General features: G+C 43.0%; 1 protein-coding gene across 5 annotated transcripts; it reads right to left on the bottom strand.

The window, feature by feature from the left end:
* Positions 1 to 441: 441 nt before the first annotated feature.
* gigyf2 (GRB10 interacting GYF protein 2) lies at positions 442 to 19,127 on the bottom strand. Of its 5 annotated transcripts, none has more exons than XM_049597479.1 (29): positions 18,992 to 19,127; positions 16,873 to 16,924; positions 16,522 to 16,681; positions 16,274 to 16,369; positions 15,902 to 16,010; positions 14,233 to 14,338; positions 14,093 to 14,133; positions 13,962 to 13,994; positions 13,602 to 13,769; positions 12,857 to 13,068; positions 12,541 to 12,688; positions 11,367 to 11,618; positions 11,099 to 11,268; positions 10,672 to 10,828; positions 10,396 to 10,562; positions 8,772 to 8,863; positions 8,090 to 8,218; positions 7,840 to 7,970; positions 7,622 to 7,722; positions 7,170 to 7,310; positions 6,914 to 7,072; positions 6,575 to 6,826; positions 5,987 to 6,109; positions 5,576 to 5,827; positions 4,764 to 4,969; positions 4,472 to 4,623; positions 4,160 to 4,365; positions 1,366 to 1,507; positions 442 to 1,258 (listed from the first exon to the last, which is right to left on the bottom strand). In XM_049597479.1, the coding sequence occupies exons 2-29, from the start codon at positions 16,908 to 16,910 to the stop codon at positions 1,191 to 1,193; spliced, it is 4,011 nt and encodes a 1,336-aa protein (XP_049453436.1). In that variant the 5' UTR covers positions 16,911 to 16,924; positions 18,992 to 19,127; the 3' UTR covers positions 442 to 1,190. The 5 variants fall into 5 exon arrangements, with proteins under 5 accessions (XP_049453436.1, XP_049453434.1, XP_049453435.1 ...); XM_049597477.1 differs by having other exon boundaries at positions 1,366 to 1,510; XM_049597478.1 differs by having other exon boundaries at positions 1,366 to 1,510; positions 13,677 to 13,769; positions 13,962 to 13,997.
* Between the last annotated feature and the right edge of the window lie 457 nt (positions 19,128 to 19,584).

Below are 19,584 nucleotides of genomic sequence, written 5' to 3' on the forward strand. Positions count from 1 at the left end.
AGAGTCTGCATAAATATGCATAATCTGTTTATGTACATTAGATGAGCAGAGTCAAAGTGAACCGGTACGTTTGAGCTCCAGGCGCGCGGCTGGGGGGGTGGGACAATTACGTATAGATCCACATACATTAAATGACGCAAATGTGTAGTTACATCTAATCCATTTTAAGAGATTTTATAAAAGGAAAATAAGCGCCTAAATATCTAATTTTGATGAACAGAGATAAGTTTTTAGGGGTTTAATCGATGCCAAGAGGAACTTTTTAATCAGGATCTGTGTGAAATGCTTTTATCGTCGTGTGAGCAGATGAATGTGTGTGAATCAAATAAATTCTGCACATTTGTGGTTTTTCTGAATAGTTCAGACACAGGTGTGAACAGCCCACACATCAGACTGTTTTATTATTCCATACCGCAATAAAAAAAGTATGACTCCAGAAGATCATTTTCATATATTATAATACAGATGCAGAATTGAAAGTTTATTCTTTAAACAGCCTAGTATTTTACAAGAAATAGATAACTACTTGGAACTTTTGAACATGTCCTTAAAACAGGACATAAGTGGGCACGAATCCTTGGGCTCTACTTTGCCGTCATTATCCATGAACACCCAGCAGAAAACAGGGAGGGAATAGAGAAGGGGGGGAGGGGGTAAAGTGTAAGGGGAAAACTTTCAATAAATAAAACAAAAACAATGGATATAATCTCTCTAACCTTTCCCATTATACCCCCACCACCCCACCCATATATCCACACTTAAAAGAAACCCATACAATGGAGGCCAAATTTGAAATTTGTTGTCACTGCAAATTTCTACAATAGGACACGATCGGGACCGAGCAGCATCGACATCTCTGCAGACTTTCTCCAAACTTGAGTTCGTATGGCGATAGCTCTCTTGGCTGGTCGGATGTTTCACTGGCCAGTTTGGTCCAGTCCATTCCTCGCAAAGTTTTCAGCAGATTATGGGTCCATAAGCAACAGGAAAACACACCCTGCCTCAGAGATCGCTGTTTGTTCACAATTTGGAGCTCATGAGGGATTACCAGAGTATGTCTGATAAATGGGAAACTGAAAATAAAAGTGAAAGTTGTGGAAGCAGTCGGAGGGGCTGTGGCAGGGGGGTCGGGTAAATCAGCTGCTGTTCAAATCGGATACAGTCAGTGGGGTTTGCTTGGCTGCAGTCCCTTAAAAGTCCTCCAAAGTCTCAATCTCTCCCATGTTCAATCTCTCAGATGACGCATTCACAGAAAAACCTGAGAAGTAAAAAAAGAAAGATCCAATTAGCAGATGGGATATTTAAAGTGGTGACACATCACTGCAGATATTTTAGATTTAGTCACAGATGGCTGTTTGCTCTCACCTAGAAGGCTGGGGTCTGCACGGACCATCTTTTGCTTCTTTTTCTTCTTCCCTGAGGTGACGGTCTCAAAGCGCTGCTGCTGGCCGCTCGTATGGTTGGACTGGTAGAGTGGCGAAGATCCTGTTCCACCCCATACAGAATCCTGGGCAGTAGAGAAATGTGGATTTAAAAGACTGAATCAACTGCTGGAGAAAAAGCTGTTGGTCTGAGATGCCAGCAAAGTCAAAATGTTACTACTTGACTTGATTTGATCCCATTACATTTTGACGATCATGATGAGATGTGGATGAGGGGGAAACCAAAACTATTAATGTTTCACAGTTTTCTTTTTCAAAACTGTACAAAGTATGAGCTAGGTTCATGATTATCCAACGTTTTGTCAGAGTCAGAGTTTTGTATGACTTCAATGTGTCAGACTGAGACAGGCTGCCACAAAAAAACATGTATTGTAGTGTGTTTTAGGTATTAACCACCAGATTTTAGCTCTGTTTCCTTTAATGTATTTTTATGCGCTATCATAAAAACCTTTTACACTCACTGGAGGTGGTTCTGCCTTTGTCGAAAAGGGTGGCCGCACGAAATGGGAAATGGAAACACCTCTGCCAAAAAAGGTCTGACATAGCGAACATTCAACCCACATGACTAATAAGCCGTTTCTGCTTTCAGCATCTTCCAGTGCTTTAGAATCATTGACTTAATTTTTCTTTGTCTGCAGACAGCAGGAAACATGGCCAATACTTGCTCACATGAAATAATAATAACGGGTGCAGTCACAAATGAGGGATGTAACATTGGCAAATATTCATCTTCCATTCACTTCTATTCAGTGTGGGCAGAGAAACAAATAAAACATTCACTTCCAGTGACGAAGCAAATACAGAACTTTGTACCGCATGAAATTAAACTTTAGTGAACTTTGACAGGTGAAGTCGTAGCCTCAACCAATAGCAAAGAACTATGCGTGGAGGAGTCATAGATTGTTGCCATGCTTAACCTTGTATGGTATTGGCCATGAAAAACACAAACTGCCCTGTGAGGCGCTACCTGACAGGCATGGAACTTAAGAAAATGGAAAATGTAACAATATCATATTTTGCTGTATTTATTAGCAAGCTAGCAAACATTAGCTAGTGAGCTAGCTTTCTGAATCTGTCACATCAGGCACCGCCCACATTCAGCAGGTGATAGTAACTAGCTTGCATTAGCTCATGTGTGACTGTGCACCTAATTCTCATTTCTCTTTTGCAACATTTCAAAAGTTTACTTAAAACTGGCCTGACAATTTGAATGGAAACATGACTTTTGTCACCAATATTAGTGGCAGATGTGTCTTTACCGCTTAATTCTTTTGCCAATGAACGGTATTTAGACAAAGCAACTTTTCCAGCAGGAGAGAATGTTCTCAGCGTGGTGATTACGTAAGTTCAATGAGTCAAAGTAGCTCCTGTGCCAAACAAAAGAGAAAGTGTTGATGGTTGAACAGAAGCAAAGAAGCTCCCTCAAGAAGACAGTGGAAATATTTAAAACAATGCTGCCTTCAAAAGTTGCAGTGTACACATTACAATCCTCCATAACAGTATGTGTAAGTTTAATTTATTGCTACATCGCAAAACCTGGAAAGTAAAGAATATCCATGATGATGCAAAAATCATATAAAAATCTAATGTTGCCATAAAGCCGCCCTGAGCTGCTTTCAGATAGGCACTGCAAACCTGAAATGATCTAGTCATTACGCGGGGGAGCTGTATGTGAGAACGCAAATGTCCAAATAAGTTGGATCGGACATTAAACTTTATCCTGCTCGTTCCCCAGTACAAAGTCCTTGTAATGTCTGATTTAGCTCATGTGTGAATAGAGCAGGTAACTATCCAGAGAATTCACAGTGAGCGAGTAGGTGTGTTGATGATGTTTCTATCATGAGGCTTGCATGAAACTGGAAGAAAAACAAACAAGAAGAAGAGGACGCGTCATTTACACGAAAACAGCAATGACGATGTGTAATTGAAGAGAAGATGAGACTGCGGCCGAACCTGAAATCATCAGCCAAATAAAAGAAACGGCAGTTTATGACCAAATTACGAACTAGCTATGCGACCATAGTGTAATTCATGTCAAGTCCTGCTTCCTGCGCTCTATACCCAGGTGCTGCCCCTCGCCGACATCAAACAGAGTTTTTCCAGTAGATGAGAACACCTCTGACGCAGACAATCTCAAGCTGTGTGTTACATGTGTGAAAGAGAAACTCTGGACAGTGTCCAGGCCTTACTATCTGGACACTGTTCTGTGTTCCGATGAGTAAACGGCTCTGCTCAGTAATGCGATACACGACCCACCATGGCCTAACACAACCAACAATATTACATGAGCGACAGACCTGAAAAATCTGTCATCAAATATATAACTATCTGATGCAAAGCTTTAACAAACCAGACCAGCTTTGCAGGAGAATCACGTTTGGTCTCTATCCCCATTAGGAAACAAGGAATCAGCAGTGCAGTGACATCTTTTGGGGCCGATCCAAAGGGGTGACGCGAGAAAGAGAGTCACACCAGAAATGTAAATAACAGTTGTGACTGTGGAGTATGACGGCATGTACTGTCAGATGACTTGCTCTGATTGGTCAGAACATGCCTGGCAAAAAATGCCTCAGAGCAAAAACTAATTTTAGGGAGCAATAGGGACTCATGTCTCTCTTTTTGACTCACATGGCTTTACAAGGCAAAAATGGGACCAAAACATACGGTACCTCATCTGCTATTTCTTCAACGTGCTGAACTATTTCAGTATCGCTCACCTGCTGCTGCTGCTGCTGCTGCTTGAGGACTTGCTGTTGGTTCTGCGGAGCCGGTTTTTGTTGGTTAGCGTTCTGTTTGGCACGACGTTCCAGGAACTGCTTGGCAAAATCCTTAGCCTCGGGAGTGTCCCCCAGATAGGCTCTGACATAGTCGTGCACCTCGTACGGAGAGTCCACTTCTTTCAGGAAGGATGCAAACGTTGGAACTGGCAGGGAGACAGATGGAGAACATTTGTGAGTTTGGCTTCCAGAAATGGTTGATCAATAGTTGTGGGTGGAAGGCCTTTGCAAAGAATATTTTTGAAGTCTTACCATCCAGATTGTTGGCCGTGTTGAGGGTGTGCAGGGTTTGCTCACACCATTGCATGAAGGTGTCCTGCTGGCTCTTATTGACCCCTTGAAACAACTTCAGCAGCTTCTCCTCCTCTTCTACTTTCTTATTGGCCCGCCCACTCACAGAATTACTTTACATGTGAAGAGAAATGCAGCAGGAAGACAAAAAGAAGTCATTAAGATCTGTGCATTACTCATATCCGTCATATGGTAAGTCATGCTTTTCATCAGGAGGTCATGACTAAGCCATTTTAGTACTCTTAATAAATACCTGAGGTTGGCGTTGCCTTTGTTGTTCTTCTGCGTGTTGCCTTTCTTGGTTGGAGGAGGCTGCTGGACAGCTTCCTTCACAGCCTCATCCCAGAAGCCCATGTTGGAGTTGTGGGTGTCACCCCAGATACTGCTGGAGTCTGAGCCCCAGTTGGTGCAGGTGCTGGTGTTCACAGATCCCCACACTGAGTTACTCAGAGATGGCGTCTGTGTAGAGACAGAAATACTGTTACTGGCATAGCACTTGTTTCTAGGGCTGCAAGCCACAGTTCATTACATTTCTCTGTTGTCTGGTCAGTAAAATGTCAGAAAATGGCCATCAATGTCAACAAGTTGCTTTTTTTAGCCAACAAACGGTACAACACTTTTGCAAAAGGTAACCTGATGTTATTAGAATTAAAGGTTATGTGAAAAACAAAATGGCCTTGTTGACATTTTAGGGCCCCGACACCACAAGCTGGCAGTTGGCAGTTGGTTAATGTCTGGCTGTCAGTGAACTTCTGTCGACCTAGTTTTTGCAGACAGTCTCGCACTGTCAGTGTCCGCACAAGTCGGTCCTTGTCACTGTTTAGAGCCATGAAAACTGAGCCAGAACTTTCTGTCATATTCAAGCAGCTGTTCCTAAGACGTATAAACTACCCAAAGTAACTGAGCCTTCATGTCAAAATTGAAACTGCATTAAAGAGATATTGTGAACATTGCATTTAAATATTGTATGCCAGAATATTGTCATATCCACACCCAGCCCTGCAGCTCTACGTAGATTTTATCCTCCTCTAGCTGATAAGACACGGTATCACGTAGGGCACGTACAGTTCTGTTTTGAGTGCGGATCTGTTGGGTGACAATAGGGTGTGTTTGCTGCTGCTGTTGCTGCTGCTGATGCTGCTCCTTCCGCTGCTTCATCTGCTGCGCTTCTTCCCTTTGAATCTCCAGCAAAGATTTGGTAGCAGCTGGCTGTTTGGCCACACTGCCCCAACCAGACAGCTTAGCCTGGGGCTGCTGAGCTAATTGCAAGGCCTGCTGCTGCTGCAGCTTTAGGAGCTCCTGCTGCTGACGTCGCTGCTGCGGGGGCGAGGAGGGAGAAGGACAGGAATCAGAGTGCATAAAAATGACATTTGGCTCAACGACAATAATCAGTCAAAAAGGATAACTCAAGAGAAGCACTAAAACATTGCTGGCGATGGAGCCAACGAACACAACCAGGCTGCTTGCTGTTTTTACCTCCTCCCGCGTCTGTCGTTCTCTCTCCTCTTCCAGTTTCTGGATCTCCGCCAGTGACAGGGCGCTCTGAGGCTGGTTTATAGCGTTGACCGACTGCTGGCCCCACTTTGAGGAGGATGGAAGCTGCAGAACAGGACACAGTGTTTTAGCAACTTTAAATATATTTTGTACCGTCTATTTTTGCTGACTGCTCCTCTGTGCCCTTACCCTGTGACGTAGCGGTTAAAAAAAAAAAAAAGGTTCAACTTTGCTTCAATGTCAAATAGTTTGAGCACATATTTTGGTATTTTAACCAAGTTTAATATAATTTTGTTTTATTAAAGCTTTTTTGTTTTATGTGTCTGAATGAATGTGTCTTATAGAGACTCAGTGCACGTCAGGTATAGCCCCACCTGTAGCTATTGAAGGACGGCTATGTTTGACCACTCTTTTTTATGGCATCAATGGATTTTTCATATGGTTTCTGTATGAAGTTAATTCAGAACAATGCGTGGAACATGAATGTATTTTTGAAGTGACAGGAAGCTATGGGGGGGAAGTGCTACATATTCAGAGGCCGCAGCTTTTAACAAAGACAAGCTGACACACCTTCATCTGTGCGAGCTGCTGCTGCTGTTGCTGCTGTTGCTGAAGTCTCCTGAGAGCCTCTTGTTGCTGCTGCCTCTGTCTCTGCAGCTCCTGCTGTCTTTGGGCCTCCTGCTCTCTCCTCTTCTGCTCCTCCAGTTGCTGTTGGGCCAGCGCAGCTGCTGCTGCAGCAGCTGCAGCTTCTTCCTCCGCTCGCTTCTCCTCCTCACGCCTCCTCAATACTTCGAGTTCCTCCTGCTTTCTGCGCTCCTCTTCCTAGTGAGGTAGAAATCATCACAATTTAGGGAGACATTTCACAAATCATAGAAGGCAGAAATATGTGACATGTTTTCATTTGGTTACCTGTTTGCGAAGGAACTCTTCCCGTTTCTTTCTCTCCTCCTCTTCCCTCCGCCTCTCCTCTAATCTGCGCAGAGCTTCCTCTTGTGCCAGTCTCTCCTCTTCCTCTTTTTGTCTGCGCTGTGCCTCCTCTTGCTCTCGCTGTCGTCTTAATGCCTCCTCCTAAAGATTTACAACACTGAGTCAGTCTCGATGCAATCAGAGAAAAGTGGCTCGCATTGTTTAAGTGCTTCAGATTGACATTGTCCAAATGCTCGACCTGTTTTTGTCGTGCCAGCTCCTCTTCTTCCAAACGTTTGCGTTCCTCCTCCTGTCGAGCCCTCAGGGCCTCCTCCAGTCGTTTCCTCTCCTCTTCCTCCCTTTTGGCTCTCATTTCTGCCTCACGCCTCTCCAACTCCAACTGTTGCATGAGAAAACCATGATAGTTCCTCTTTGTGTTATCATCACCATCTGGATCTCATGCAGAGATGTGAGATTATATCATATCTGACAAATCCCACATGTTAAAAATCACTGATTCATCAGCCTTCATTTTAAGATTTGAATATTTTAAATGCAATCAATTTCATCTTACTAACGACATTTTCAGCTTTTGAAAACACTCAGACATAAGATGCTGCTGTATTCAAGAGTATTAGAGGTCCTGACATTGGATGAGACTTTTTCAGAACCATTTCCCACTGATGGAAAAGTGAGCAGAAATACTTTTACCTTTGCAGACTTTGTCTTCTCTAACTGTTGCATCTGCTCGATGGTTGGAGCCTGTGCCATGGAGTCTATAGGCAAATCCCACACGCTGCTACCATCCCACGCTGTTGAGTGAGACATAATGTATTAGACCTGCTATGACATGAAACAGACCTTTTCTTTTTCTCGCTTGTGATTCAAAAATAAGCCAACACTGCAGATTACTGAAGATAGAAACTCACTGTTTTGAGCAGCTTGTTGAACGTTTGGCGTGCAAGAAGCCTGAGAGGACGGGTTCTGCATTTCCCACACAGAACCAGAGTCTGGTACAGACAGGGACCGGGTAACGGGAGGTAGGAGGCTCTCAGATGCTCTAAAAGAATTAGAAAATACACATATCAATAAATGCAATCCTCTCTTCGAGTCGACTATAGCACATGTGCAGATGTATTTAGAGGGCTGGGTGAGGGATGTGACTGTGTGACAGTGTACCTTAGCTTGAGAGCCTGGTATTGCTGTAGAAGCAGGTTGATCTGCTGTTGGTGTTGCTGCTGCTGTTGAAGAGGAGCTGAGCTGAGAGCTGCAGCTTTCTGCTGGGCCAGGGCCTGAGCATACTGCTGCCTGAATGGTGGAAGACAAATGGACGGCAAGAATGAGACAGGAGCAATAAAAAGTTAACATCTGAATCACTATCTTTATATTTATGTACATTTTTTTAAACTCTGTCATTAACTCTGTGACCTACTCCTGTATTAAGTCCAGGAAGTGAGCGGTTTATAAATTTTTAATTTAATTTTAATTTTATATACTTTATTAATCCCCGAGGGGAAATTCAATTTTTCACTCTGTTGTCAATTACACACAGGTCCGAACACACACATGCACAAACTGGACCTATACATGCACTAAGTGGAGAGATGTCAGAGTGGGCTGCCCATGACAGGCACTCTGAGTGGTTGGGGGGTTCGGTGCCTTGCTCAGGGGCACCTCGGCAGTGCCCAGGAGGTGAACTGGCACCTCTCCAGCTACCAGTCCACGCTCCATATTTTTGGTCCGGACAGGGACTTGAACAGGCGACCCTCCGGTTCCCAACCCAAGTCCCTATGGACTGAGCCACTGCCGCCCCAAATGTGTGTATTTGAAGATTTGTGTGCCAGATGTGAGCTTTGTGTACCTGAGGAGATATTGATATTGGAGCTGCTGTAACTGGTACAGGTTGAGAGCAGTGAGCTCTTGCTGCCTCTTCAGCCTCTCTTGATCGTCCCCCTGCATTACATAAGAAGACACCGTCAGAATAAATCATAGCATTCAGACAACAAAAGGTAGCAAAAAAACAAGCTATAAAAACTGCTGTTTAGTCAAGGTCTTTGAGCAGTTTGACTGAGCTTGAGGCAGCATCCTGTTGTCCAAAAGCTGCTACATTTACACCTAGCATCCAGCCACACTACTACTCTTCATTTTCCAGGGACTTTGAGAAGACTGCTGACCCCGTTTTAGATTGAAAACCCCTGAGTTGTGTCTTAGTCTGGACAGGCAGAAACATGGCGTAGATATCTACGTTTGCTTCCTGTCAGGGTCTTATCAGTCATGATGTGCCAAGCCAAAACATAACAGTTAGGTCTACATATATTTTGTGATTTTATCAGCCTCGTGTGAACACTCCTTTCCCATTACCATGGCTTCCTCTAGTGATGGATAATGCCCCCTGTTCAGCTCTAATGTGATGGCATATTTGCTTTGCAACGACTCCCAATTAATGTTTTCTGCTGCCTTGACCGCCTTTTAGTTGTGACATAGTTCTGCCTTGTTGTTGGTCCAAGCAAAGAAATCCTTGTTCTTTTGTTTCATTATTGCTGTCCTTCCTTCTAAGTACTTCTCTGTAACAAGTAAACCACCACAGAGAAGACAATCTGCTTCCTGTTTATATCAGCACTGGCATGCCCAGTGAATGTTAATGGTCTTGTGATATGCCTTTTCAGGCATGTTAGTATAGATGGAGATGAATTTTTTTTAAAAAAATTGTGTTCATGTGTACAGGGACTGTTTTCATTTTAAAACGCCATTTAAAAATGAAAAGGTTTTAGTTTGGATGTAGCCAGAGACCTTTCCTGATTCAACCAAAGCTGCAACTGTCACTAAAGGTGCTTCAACTAAATATCACCTTTAAGAGTTGTGAATACTTATTCAATTGTCTACTCATTTGTACTCAACATAGATCAACCAGTTTAAATTTCATTTTCACTTGGAGATCAGACACCAAAACATATCCACATTTACACGTAACTGGTTTAGAAAAGGCTGGAGCTGATTTTCCTTGTTGCTTTAAAGATACAGAGAACAAGGGCTAACTTTATTTAATTTCAGTGTAACTTTAGCTGCCATTATTGTAAAAGGGCAGCCATGGATGTATTAAGAAAATCAAGCAGGAAGTGGCTATTTCCCCAGACTGCTGACAGAGGAGTAAAGTTTATGAATTTGTCTTTGAGACCTTTTCAACATCTAGCCAGAATGTGGATTTCAATCCACCAAGATCGCTTCTTAAATGCATTTACATTTTTTTTTGCAATATCTCAATAAGTACATGAAAAACCTTCACAACATCCATCACGTCAGCTGGAAGAACAAGGGTCTTAAAACAGTCAAGTATATGAAGGACTCCTCTGACACATCTTTCTGGTAAAAAAGAGTGGAATACACCACCACCTGCAGGTCATGGCTTGTACTGGCAACTAGAGCTGATCACAAAGCAAACCTGTAGACATAAGGAATGAAACAGGCCACACTGAGCAAACACATACCTGCAGAGGAGGTGGTGCAGGTCCTGGAGTGAACGGTACTCTCCCCCATATCTTCATAATCTCTCCAAGCGCTTGAAATACTTCATCACACCCTCTTTTAACTAAGAGAGACATTGTGAAGTAACCAGCCTGGAACCACTCAGCCATCTCCTGGTTACTGAATGGACCTGAGAGGGCACAAGAAGGGAGCAGATGAGGTTCAGGGAGAGATACTAGAACAACTTTTAAGCTAAATGAACAGTAGTTTGACCAGATTAAAATTTCTCCCAGTCTCACCCTGTATCTCTCCTTGGGGGTCTTTGTAGAACCACTTGAGAGCAGCCTCGTGGGTGAGTGGCAGGCCTGCAGGTTTGGGCTTCTCTGAAGTCTTTGCTGTAAGTCTGTCGTCATCCACCACACCATCCTGTAGGTATGCTACCATCTTTTCTGCCTCCTGGGGACGAATGGGAGCCAGGACACAGAGAGAGAATCTCAGGAGGATATTACATTACTCATAACCCTGTTTAAAATCAATACAACCTAAAATAACAGGGCTGTTCCCTCGTAGCCGATGAGTCAACGAACCGGCTGTTGTGGAAGTTTATGACTCGTTTAAGCTTTCGTGTCAGTAAGTACAAGATTTTAAGAGATCCTTAACATCAATATAAGATATTTTACGATTGTTAGGATAGCCCACTCATCTCATGACAGTTAACTAACTTACCTGCTCAAAGTGTTTCAGTCCCTCGTCTTCATCTGTGTCGTGTGGCACAGCAGTGGGCCTGCCAATAGGTGCCATTAAATTTGAAGAGAAGGGCAAAGGATTGTTCATCGCCACAGGAACCTCCATGGGTTTTTGGGGTAGCTGGATGCTAGGCGATGGAGCAGATACTTCTGTATAAAACAGCACGAGGGAAAAAACAGATATTAGGATGTGGAACCAACTGGTAAAAAAGTCCTATGTACAGTCAAACTGAAGACCCAAATCTAACCTGCGAGGGTGGTGGAAATGTGGTTGATGGGTAGGGACTCGAGCATGCTGTTAGACATGGGGACGTGCAGGGGGACTTTGCAGGGCTCTGGTGGGAGCTCCATGGGTGGCTGCCGTTCAGCGGGCCTCTCACACTCTTCTGTTCTGTTGGGCTGGCTCAGCGACAGAGACTGGGCAGGAAGCTGGGGCTCTGAGACTGGGGGAGCAACAGGTGGAGCCACAGGTAAAGCCTCCTCTGATGCTCTCGACAACTCTAAAAAATCATAATAACAGTAGAGACATGAGATGGAATCATAACCAATATAACTATGATCATCCACTGAAAAAAGGACAGTTTTCATTATGGTTTCTGCTGCAGTAATTGAAGATAAACTAAACATGAAAACACCTTCCACATCAACAATTTTCCTTTTCTTTGCTCATGCTCACATCAAGTAGCTTTGATTGCTTTGTAATTGCCGTCAGTAAATTCCTATTTTATTACAGTGGTTGCTGGATAAAGCAGCCACCGTCTCCAAAGCAATCGATCGCGCCTTTTTGTGTCCTTAACAACAAAAACATTTCTCTTTCAAAAAGATTTGGCCTCAAAATATATCTGAATGCTGTGTGGCTTTTAAATCTTTTTCCACTAATGACTGAGACTGCACCACTACTGTACAGTTTCTAAAAGAAAATTTGGGCCAAACTGTGGTGTCAAAGCAACATAATGGCATAATCCGCAAAGAGAACACCAGTCAGCTGCAAGACCTAAGGGCCCGTTTCACAGAATCAAATTCTGAGTACTGCTTGTTCCATGTCACAGATGACTGGAATTTTTTTTTTTTTTTAGATAAAACTGTCGGTCCCAACGTTTTCTTGCGTGCTCATGCATGCAAGTGTAGAGTTTCTTTTCATTAGTTAAATATGTCAAAAGTAATGTGAAAGGAAATTTTCTCATGTTGCAAGTCAAAGCTTGAATATTGCAAAATTGGTCAAAAGGGCCCCCAAGTTCAAAACCCAGCGTCAGTACACTCAGATACCGAGACAATTTCATTCGTTCTTTTCTGTAGGTGACTTAAAACGACGTAGCAAGGTAGAAATATTTTTAAGACAAAAGTTCATTTGACTTCATGTCTTTGCTCATCCTACAACATTAAAAATGCATTTTAAAAAAATAAGCACTTTAGCTATCTGACCTTTTCGTTCAGCCTGCCTGATGGCCTCTGTTTCCAAATCTTTGGTCTCCCTAGGCGGACTGTCCTCCTCCTCCAGGCCCTCTTCACACTCTTCCAAGGGTTTGAATTCAAGCTCTGCCTCCTCCAAGATTGGCTCCTTGGAGGCTTTCTGAATACACAATAAAGAACACATTTACAGTAACTCTGATACTATTCTCATCCCATTTCAGTCCTTGCGGCAAAAGAATGACCTGCTCCATAAAATATAGTGCAGCATATCAATACATCATTTAAAAGTCTCTGTCATTCACTGATTTATTCATAACTCTCCTCTTACCTTGAGTGAGAGAAAGGCTCCCGATGAGTCAAAGGTGCCCGCCTCCTCGTCTGCATCCTCCAAACACCACTCTGGTAGGCTGTCCCTCTCGTCCTCCAGGCTGCCGCTGCCTGACCGTGGCCTCCGGTAACCACGCTCATCTTCTCTCGCATCAAATGGGAAACGACGGCGCTGATCTGGGTGTTCCCGCCACCCTGCTGACCGAGGCCCATCTGGGGAAAACAGTTCACATTTACAACAAACTTTAATCTCATGATCTACCTTGGCTTCAGCAAAAGATTTGGCCACTAGTAGCGCTATTGAAGTGCATCCACATAAAATAACACATGATAAGAGTATGATTTATGAGCATGTGCATTAAGATGAGAAGTTCAGAAGTATGGGGAAGTTAATAAAGGAGACACCAGTGAACCTCTGAATTGTCCCTCTGACATAAAACATTATGATGTGCCCTTAATGGGTTCCTGTTATATGATGTATCATTCTGATAGCAAAGCTGACAAAGACAGCCACTATACATACTGACAAACTGGGGCTGGAGAATATCTCGTCCGTAAAGCAGGTTGTTAATGTCATTACTATATTTCCTCTGGCCGGCAATGAAACTAACAGACCACATAACATTTTTCAAGCTGCAACACACACATGTATCTTATTTTGAAGTCGTACAACTAACATGGCAGCACACCACAAATACATTAACCACAAACAGACGTATTAGCGATATGGTCAGTGCTGTGCCCACCTGGGCTCGGGGGGCACCACCGGTCACTGTCCCGTCGAGACCCCGCGAGGCGCCAGCCCCCCTCATCATCCTCACCGTTCTGAGCAGAACGCCAGTTCTCACTCTCTGAACGTGTGAAGTCATGCTTCCTCGGTAGACCTGTTACACCATCCTCATAGTTGCCTCGGACTGCAGAGAGAGGTGGGTAGGCACATGGTTAAAGGTGAAGCCATCATCATTATAGTGAAAGTTTAAAGACAGATTATCAAACTTTCTTAATCGGTTAAAATACAAATGCAATCAAGAAAAAGCCCTTAAAGGGATGTAGTTTGCGGGGGAGGTCTTGAGTGGTCATTTATTAAACTACAAAGGCACACTTACTGTGATTCATCTGAAAATGTCCTGGAACAACTTCTGCTGGGGTGACAGAGAGCAACAAGTAGATAAGCCAGTGCATTTGCCAATGAGTACATCAGGTATTGATTATTTGAGCAACAAATTTTAACACCAACCTGGGTCTTTTCGACCTGGCTTTTCAAACCTCCGTTCTCCCCTGGTGAGAAAAAAAAATACATTATGTTAAGTCACTGCAAAAATAAATAAAGTTCAAAATTCAATAAAATGTTGGCAAATTAAATTGGCATTGTAATACCTTTCTTCCCAGCTTTGGGAGCGATGCATCTCCCTCCCTCCACGACCAAAACCTTCCACATCGTCAAAACTTCTTTGGTAAAACCCTCCATCTCCTCTTCCCCGGCCTGAAAACAATCACAGGTTGATGTGACCTAATGACCTGAAGAGGTCAAGTCGCTCTTGACTGTGTGCACTGGCTTGGCATTAACTTGCTTTCAGGTAGGATATTTAACATCATGATCAAAAGGACCAAATGTGGTTATAACATCAGCGGAGGGCTGCGTGAAACATTTGCGATATTCCATAACAGATGATCAGAAAGCCTATACCCACCTTCTGCAGCCAATAGTCACCCACACACTCACATACACACGACTGAACTACCATCATCTACTGCACAAAATCTGCTGAATCATGATGCTGTACTCTGCTTTTCCATTAGAGGATGTGCAATAAACCAGCTGTTGTGCTTTTTAATTCATCTGTCCAATCCATGATTCATGGACATCCTCTAACCATGATATGGGAGTTAGGCTGTAGTATACTGTTGCATCTTCCTCCAATTTCTCTCAGTATCTGTCAGACAAACTACATTACTGTACACTACTGTCAACATCTAATTTATGTACCTATGGTAACATACTGCTTATAATAAACCCGCCTGTATGGCATGACCTCTCAACCGACCTTCAATTCAGAGAAAGTTCTATGAACGATCTAACACAGCTCATCTAATGTACACAGAAGCCTAGGTATGAAGAGCTGCTACTGATTAAATTTGAACTCTACCCATTGTCAGGACCTAAAGCTGGCAATGTGAACTTCGGTTGTGTGAATCAAACACTGAGCAGTCTACAGTACAGAGGACAGGACATTAAGCAGGGAGGAAATATGAGTGTAAATGGGTTATATGCTCAGAATAAAAGCAGATTGGTAAAGGTGTGGCCAATGACTTTGCAAGATCATGTTTCAGCTCTTAAGAGTTGGTCAGTAAGTTACAGCCGACAGTTTTGGCAATCAGTGGTATATTCCATTTATCACTTCTAAGTTTTGAGTGGCTATTGTCCTTCTGCCTTCCCAGAACTGCATCTCCAAACTGTTGCAAACTCCACAGTGAGGAACAGGAGAGATGCCATTGTACCAAAACAAGAGATTAATTTATGTAGTGGTAACACAACAAACGCACCAGCTGACAACAGTGTTACTAAACACAGAACTTCTCTTAACACTTCAGGCTAAGCAACAGTAGCTTGTGCAGTTTAAACTGCACTGTAAAATACAGGGATATGCAGCTTTAACTGATTGGAAGGGTGTATATGGGTGCCTGAGTGTGTGTGTGTGTGTTACTAGCAGCCTGATTTCAAACAGGGTTTTCCATGTCTGAGACACATCAGTAGTTCAAGCAGCTGCAGGAGAGTATGCTGAGTAAGCACAACACCTACAGAGCGCTAATATTACACCCCTTGTCTCAGTTGGTGGGATTCCTCAAAGCCATCTTAACTATCTGGAGTTGTTGTGACTTCAGAAACGGCACAGACAAAATAGCTCAATAGCTAAAATAAAGGCTCATTTGATAACAGAAATCCAACATAGTGCTTCCACAACAAAATCTCCACCTGCAGCAATTTATCTTTGAAATGAGAAAGAAAATATGACACATCCGTGGATGATCTTAATTAAATTCTTACCTCTACCCCTTGAGGTACTTCGGCCTCTTGGTGCCCCTGCTATCGGACCGCCTCCTCGCCCTGTCAGCCGAAGTACAGCTGCACTGTTTACAGACATGGAAAAATTTCTCTGCAAACACAAATGGGGGAGGGGAGCAAGGGGACAAAAAGTAAGCTCTCTGCTCTCTTCTTTGCACCTGCTCTGTATTTGGAAGCCGAACTGCCAAGAGTACTGTATAATCCATAGGGTCTGTATAATCCAAGAAATTACATTAAGAAGCCAACTGGCCTGAGGCCAATGTGATATTTATTTTAGCCTGGGCGATAAGTCAGAAACCGTTTCTGATATTACCATTTCTCACCAATACAGAGACCTGATAAAAGTCCTCCTACCTGTTCCTCCTCTGTAAAAGACACAAGTGCCAGAGGCGGCAAGGGCTCCTCTTGCAATATGGGCAGGAACTCCTTGTCGTGTAGGTCTATAGGGATCTGGAGGGGATAAATAAACAGTCACAGGTTTCACTGTTAAGGTGCACAAGGGTTTGAAAGGCAGGGACATAATTCATATGCAAATCATGTCAACTGCAAGCCTGTATCAACTGCTAGGTCTGCTAAGATGCAGATGTTACCAGCCTACAAACCTTGTTATCCTTTACATAAAGTGCTAACATTTCTTCTCTCCCGTAGCGATAGTCTGCAAGTTTATACTTTGGCAAAGCAGGTGAGAGGGGTGGAGAGGCAACTGCACAGCCACCTCCACCACTGCCGCCGCTGCCACCACCGCCAGACAAGGCACGGAGCCTGCAGAGAGACAGATAGGGTAGTAGAAGCAGAGGGGACAGAGGAAGGGGAGACAACACTTAAGATGAGGTGGCACTTGACATGTCTGAACATCTATGGAAAAGCTACATTGGGCCTTAACAGAAAACCAGTTTCACAACCTACAAATAATTTCTCTTTCACTTATCATGACTGCATGCCAGTTCATTTACCATTCTGGTCCAAAGTTAAGTGTCTGGGTTTCGGCCATTCTTCCTGGAAGTTCTACAAATATGAAAAGGGAGGAAAAGGATTAATACCACTCAGTATATACAATTATGGTATAGCAGTAGTACTGATGAAAAGCAAATTATATTTACTTGCATAGCCTGCTTTGTTTAGCAAATATTTAGTGATAGTTTAGCAGTCTGTGATTTTTGTTTTGTTTATATAGCCTACTAGCAACAACTGGCTGTATTAATTGTACCCATTGGTGGGAAAATTACATGTATGTTTTCATGAGATTGAGCACACTGGTCACCAATTACTATTCCTTAAATCAGGATAACTAAAATCGATATCTTTTTTTAACATCCCAAATACAGTTCAATCAGCATCAAATCTACACAAATATTATCAAACCTATGTTGTTTTACTAAACCAGTTAAAGCAAATGTTTTATTTCACAACTCATTCACCATTGCAACATTCTGCTCAGCAGATTTTGGAAAAATTCCCTGCTTTACTGTCTTACAACTCCTCGGGATGTGCAGCCCATCCCACTAGCAGTTAAGCAGTGTACAATTTCAATCTGCTAAAGCTATTTTAGGAGGTCTCAAAGTCCAAGTGGGTATGTGAGACACCTGTAATTGACAACGGGGGTTGCCTTTACTAGACTAAATAAACTACATGTACTACTAACCATATTTCTCCAACAAGATTATTAGATGTGTTTACGCATGTGTGCCCACTGCCAAGACTTTCCCGTACACTCAGGCCTGATAGCTAAGATTTATTACACAGCCAGGCTTCCTCAAATATCAGGCACCAACAGGGACAGTAGACACTCAGTACAACTGACCATATGGACGCCAGGATAAGCCACGTGTAAGTTTGTGGTTAAAGCAATAAATACACCAACTCAACGGGAGATCGCAACGTTAGTGGCAACTCTGCTGCTCGCCTCGCACATTTGTCAGTGTTAACATAAAGTACAACCCGGACGACTGGCTGGGTTTACATAACGTTATGACTTGGGTGAAATCATCAAAGAGCCAAAGCTCGCCAACTGCCCAATCTGCTCACAACAACAACTTTTATCGGTTTGATTGTGTCAGACTTTGATAATGATAAGAGGGAGACGGCTTGAGTCAGCGGAAACACTACTACGTTCTCCCATATCGTTAGTTGTCAGGATTGTTAGCTTAGTCTACTATATAACGTCAACGCTAATCAAACCGCAAAGCCTGGAGCAACCCAACGTTAGTCATACCGACCCACCCCGCTTACTGTTGATGGCACTGAAGCTAACGTTACGTACGTTACTATTGAATATTAAAAGTTGGCTAGATCCGTGATGGTCACTCGGGAAGGTTAAAGTGGAAATCATCCTCGGTTAACGTTTCCAACATTACGCTAGCTAACGTAGCAAGCTAACCTGTCGAATAAACAACTAACATGGACAGTTGAGCTGAACACATGAAACAAGTAACTGACATTCGCCGACACATTTTCTAATGGTTAAAAGTTCACGGTTGAGTTATAGTAATGTTGAAAGGTGGCGACGGAGTTGTAGTTAAAATGCAACTTGCTAACGTTACATGCTGGTGCCACACCAGGGTATTTTCGCAAACGTTAGCCAACTGTGGTTATGCTAGCGCGTTAGCTACCTGCAGTTGGCCAACTAGCTAGCTAGCATCGTTTTAACCCTACGTAGCTCATGTATGCATGTCATACGTGAACATACACTTATATTTTGACACCACTTTGTTTAACCAGACAAGAAGACGTCTTGTTATATACTCTAACGTTATATGGCAAATATAACACTGATCTGACACACGAGTTAATCCCTATCCTCAAGACTTGTGGCTAGCATGCTAGCTAGCTACACGCGGCCTTCGAGCATCCTGGATCCACAACAACATTTCCTTGTCAAACCGTCCCGCACTTCACACGGCCCGGACACGGACACAGAGTCACTGGGGCCCGGTGCTGCAAGGCCAAGTAAACATGGTGGTTTAACAACAGTTCCTAGCACCCCCAGCTCGTCAGAATATGACTCTCTGACATGGCACTTTACTTAAATGTACGATTTTTCTCTGCTAGTGTATTAAACTTTGGCTGTCTTACCTCTGCTTGATCTGACAGCACAAGGTTTGTATGCGAGTTGTGTGGCTCTCTCTGGGCTCTCTCTCTCTCTCTTCGTTTTCCACAAGATGGCTGAGTGTGGGTCACATGACAGCTGATAAAACCCGTATGCCGTGGACAGATTTGCTGACTGGTGCGTATTCAAAAACAACGAAGTTATTATTACCACTGTAATTTCAACTCTTATGTTATTCAGTCATATCAACGATGTCTCACAAAAATACGTTTAAAAGGAGCATGTATTTGTTTCTAAACATCAAAAGTATTCAAGAAGGGACAGGCCTTATGTGCCAAACTCACCCACCCCCAAGAAGCCAATGTACACAATGTAATGTAATGTAATGTAATGTATGTGTCTCATTCACACCCCCTTGAATGTGCTTTTAAAGTTTATATAATAATAACTAGGCTATATATTACTGCAATAAATTAGTCACTACAGGTGTCTGACAAAGTTAAATCACCATTTTGCAATTCTAGTTTTAAAAAAATAATTTTATCATTATTTTTTTCTAGTCAGTAGATACCTTTTATTGCTATTTCTGTATCCAAGCATTTCTTTTAGCTCTTCATTT

Source organism: Epinephelus fuscoguttatus, linkage group LG15 (assembly GCF_011397635.1).
Source record: "Epinephelus fuscoguttatus linkage group LG15, E.fuscoguttatus.final_Chr_v1".
NCBI lineage: Eukaryota > Metazoa > Chordata > Actinopteri > Perciformes > Serranidae > Epinephelus > Epinephelus fuscoguttatus.

What these genes read in the sequence shown, in the direction of transcription:
- gigyf2 (XM_049597475.1), bottom strand. Translation starts at nt 16,910, where the DNA reads ATGGCCGAAACCCAGACACTTAACTTTGGACCAGAATG. An exon ending in TACCAGGCTCTCAAGCTAAG is followed by an intron (nt 7,971 to 8,089) that starts GTACACTGTCAC and finishes TAATTCTTTTAG; the next exon opens with AGCATCTGAGAGCCTCCTAC. An exon ending in AAGAGTTCCTTCGCAAACAG is followed by an intron (nt 6,827 to 6,913) that starts GTAACCAAATGA and finishes CTACCTCACTAG; the next exon opens with GAAGAGGAGCGCAGAAAGCA.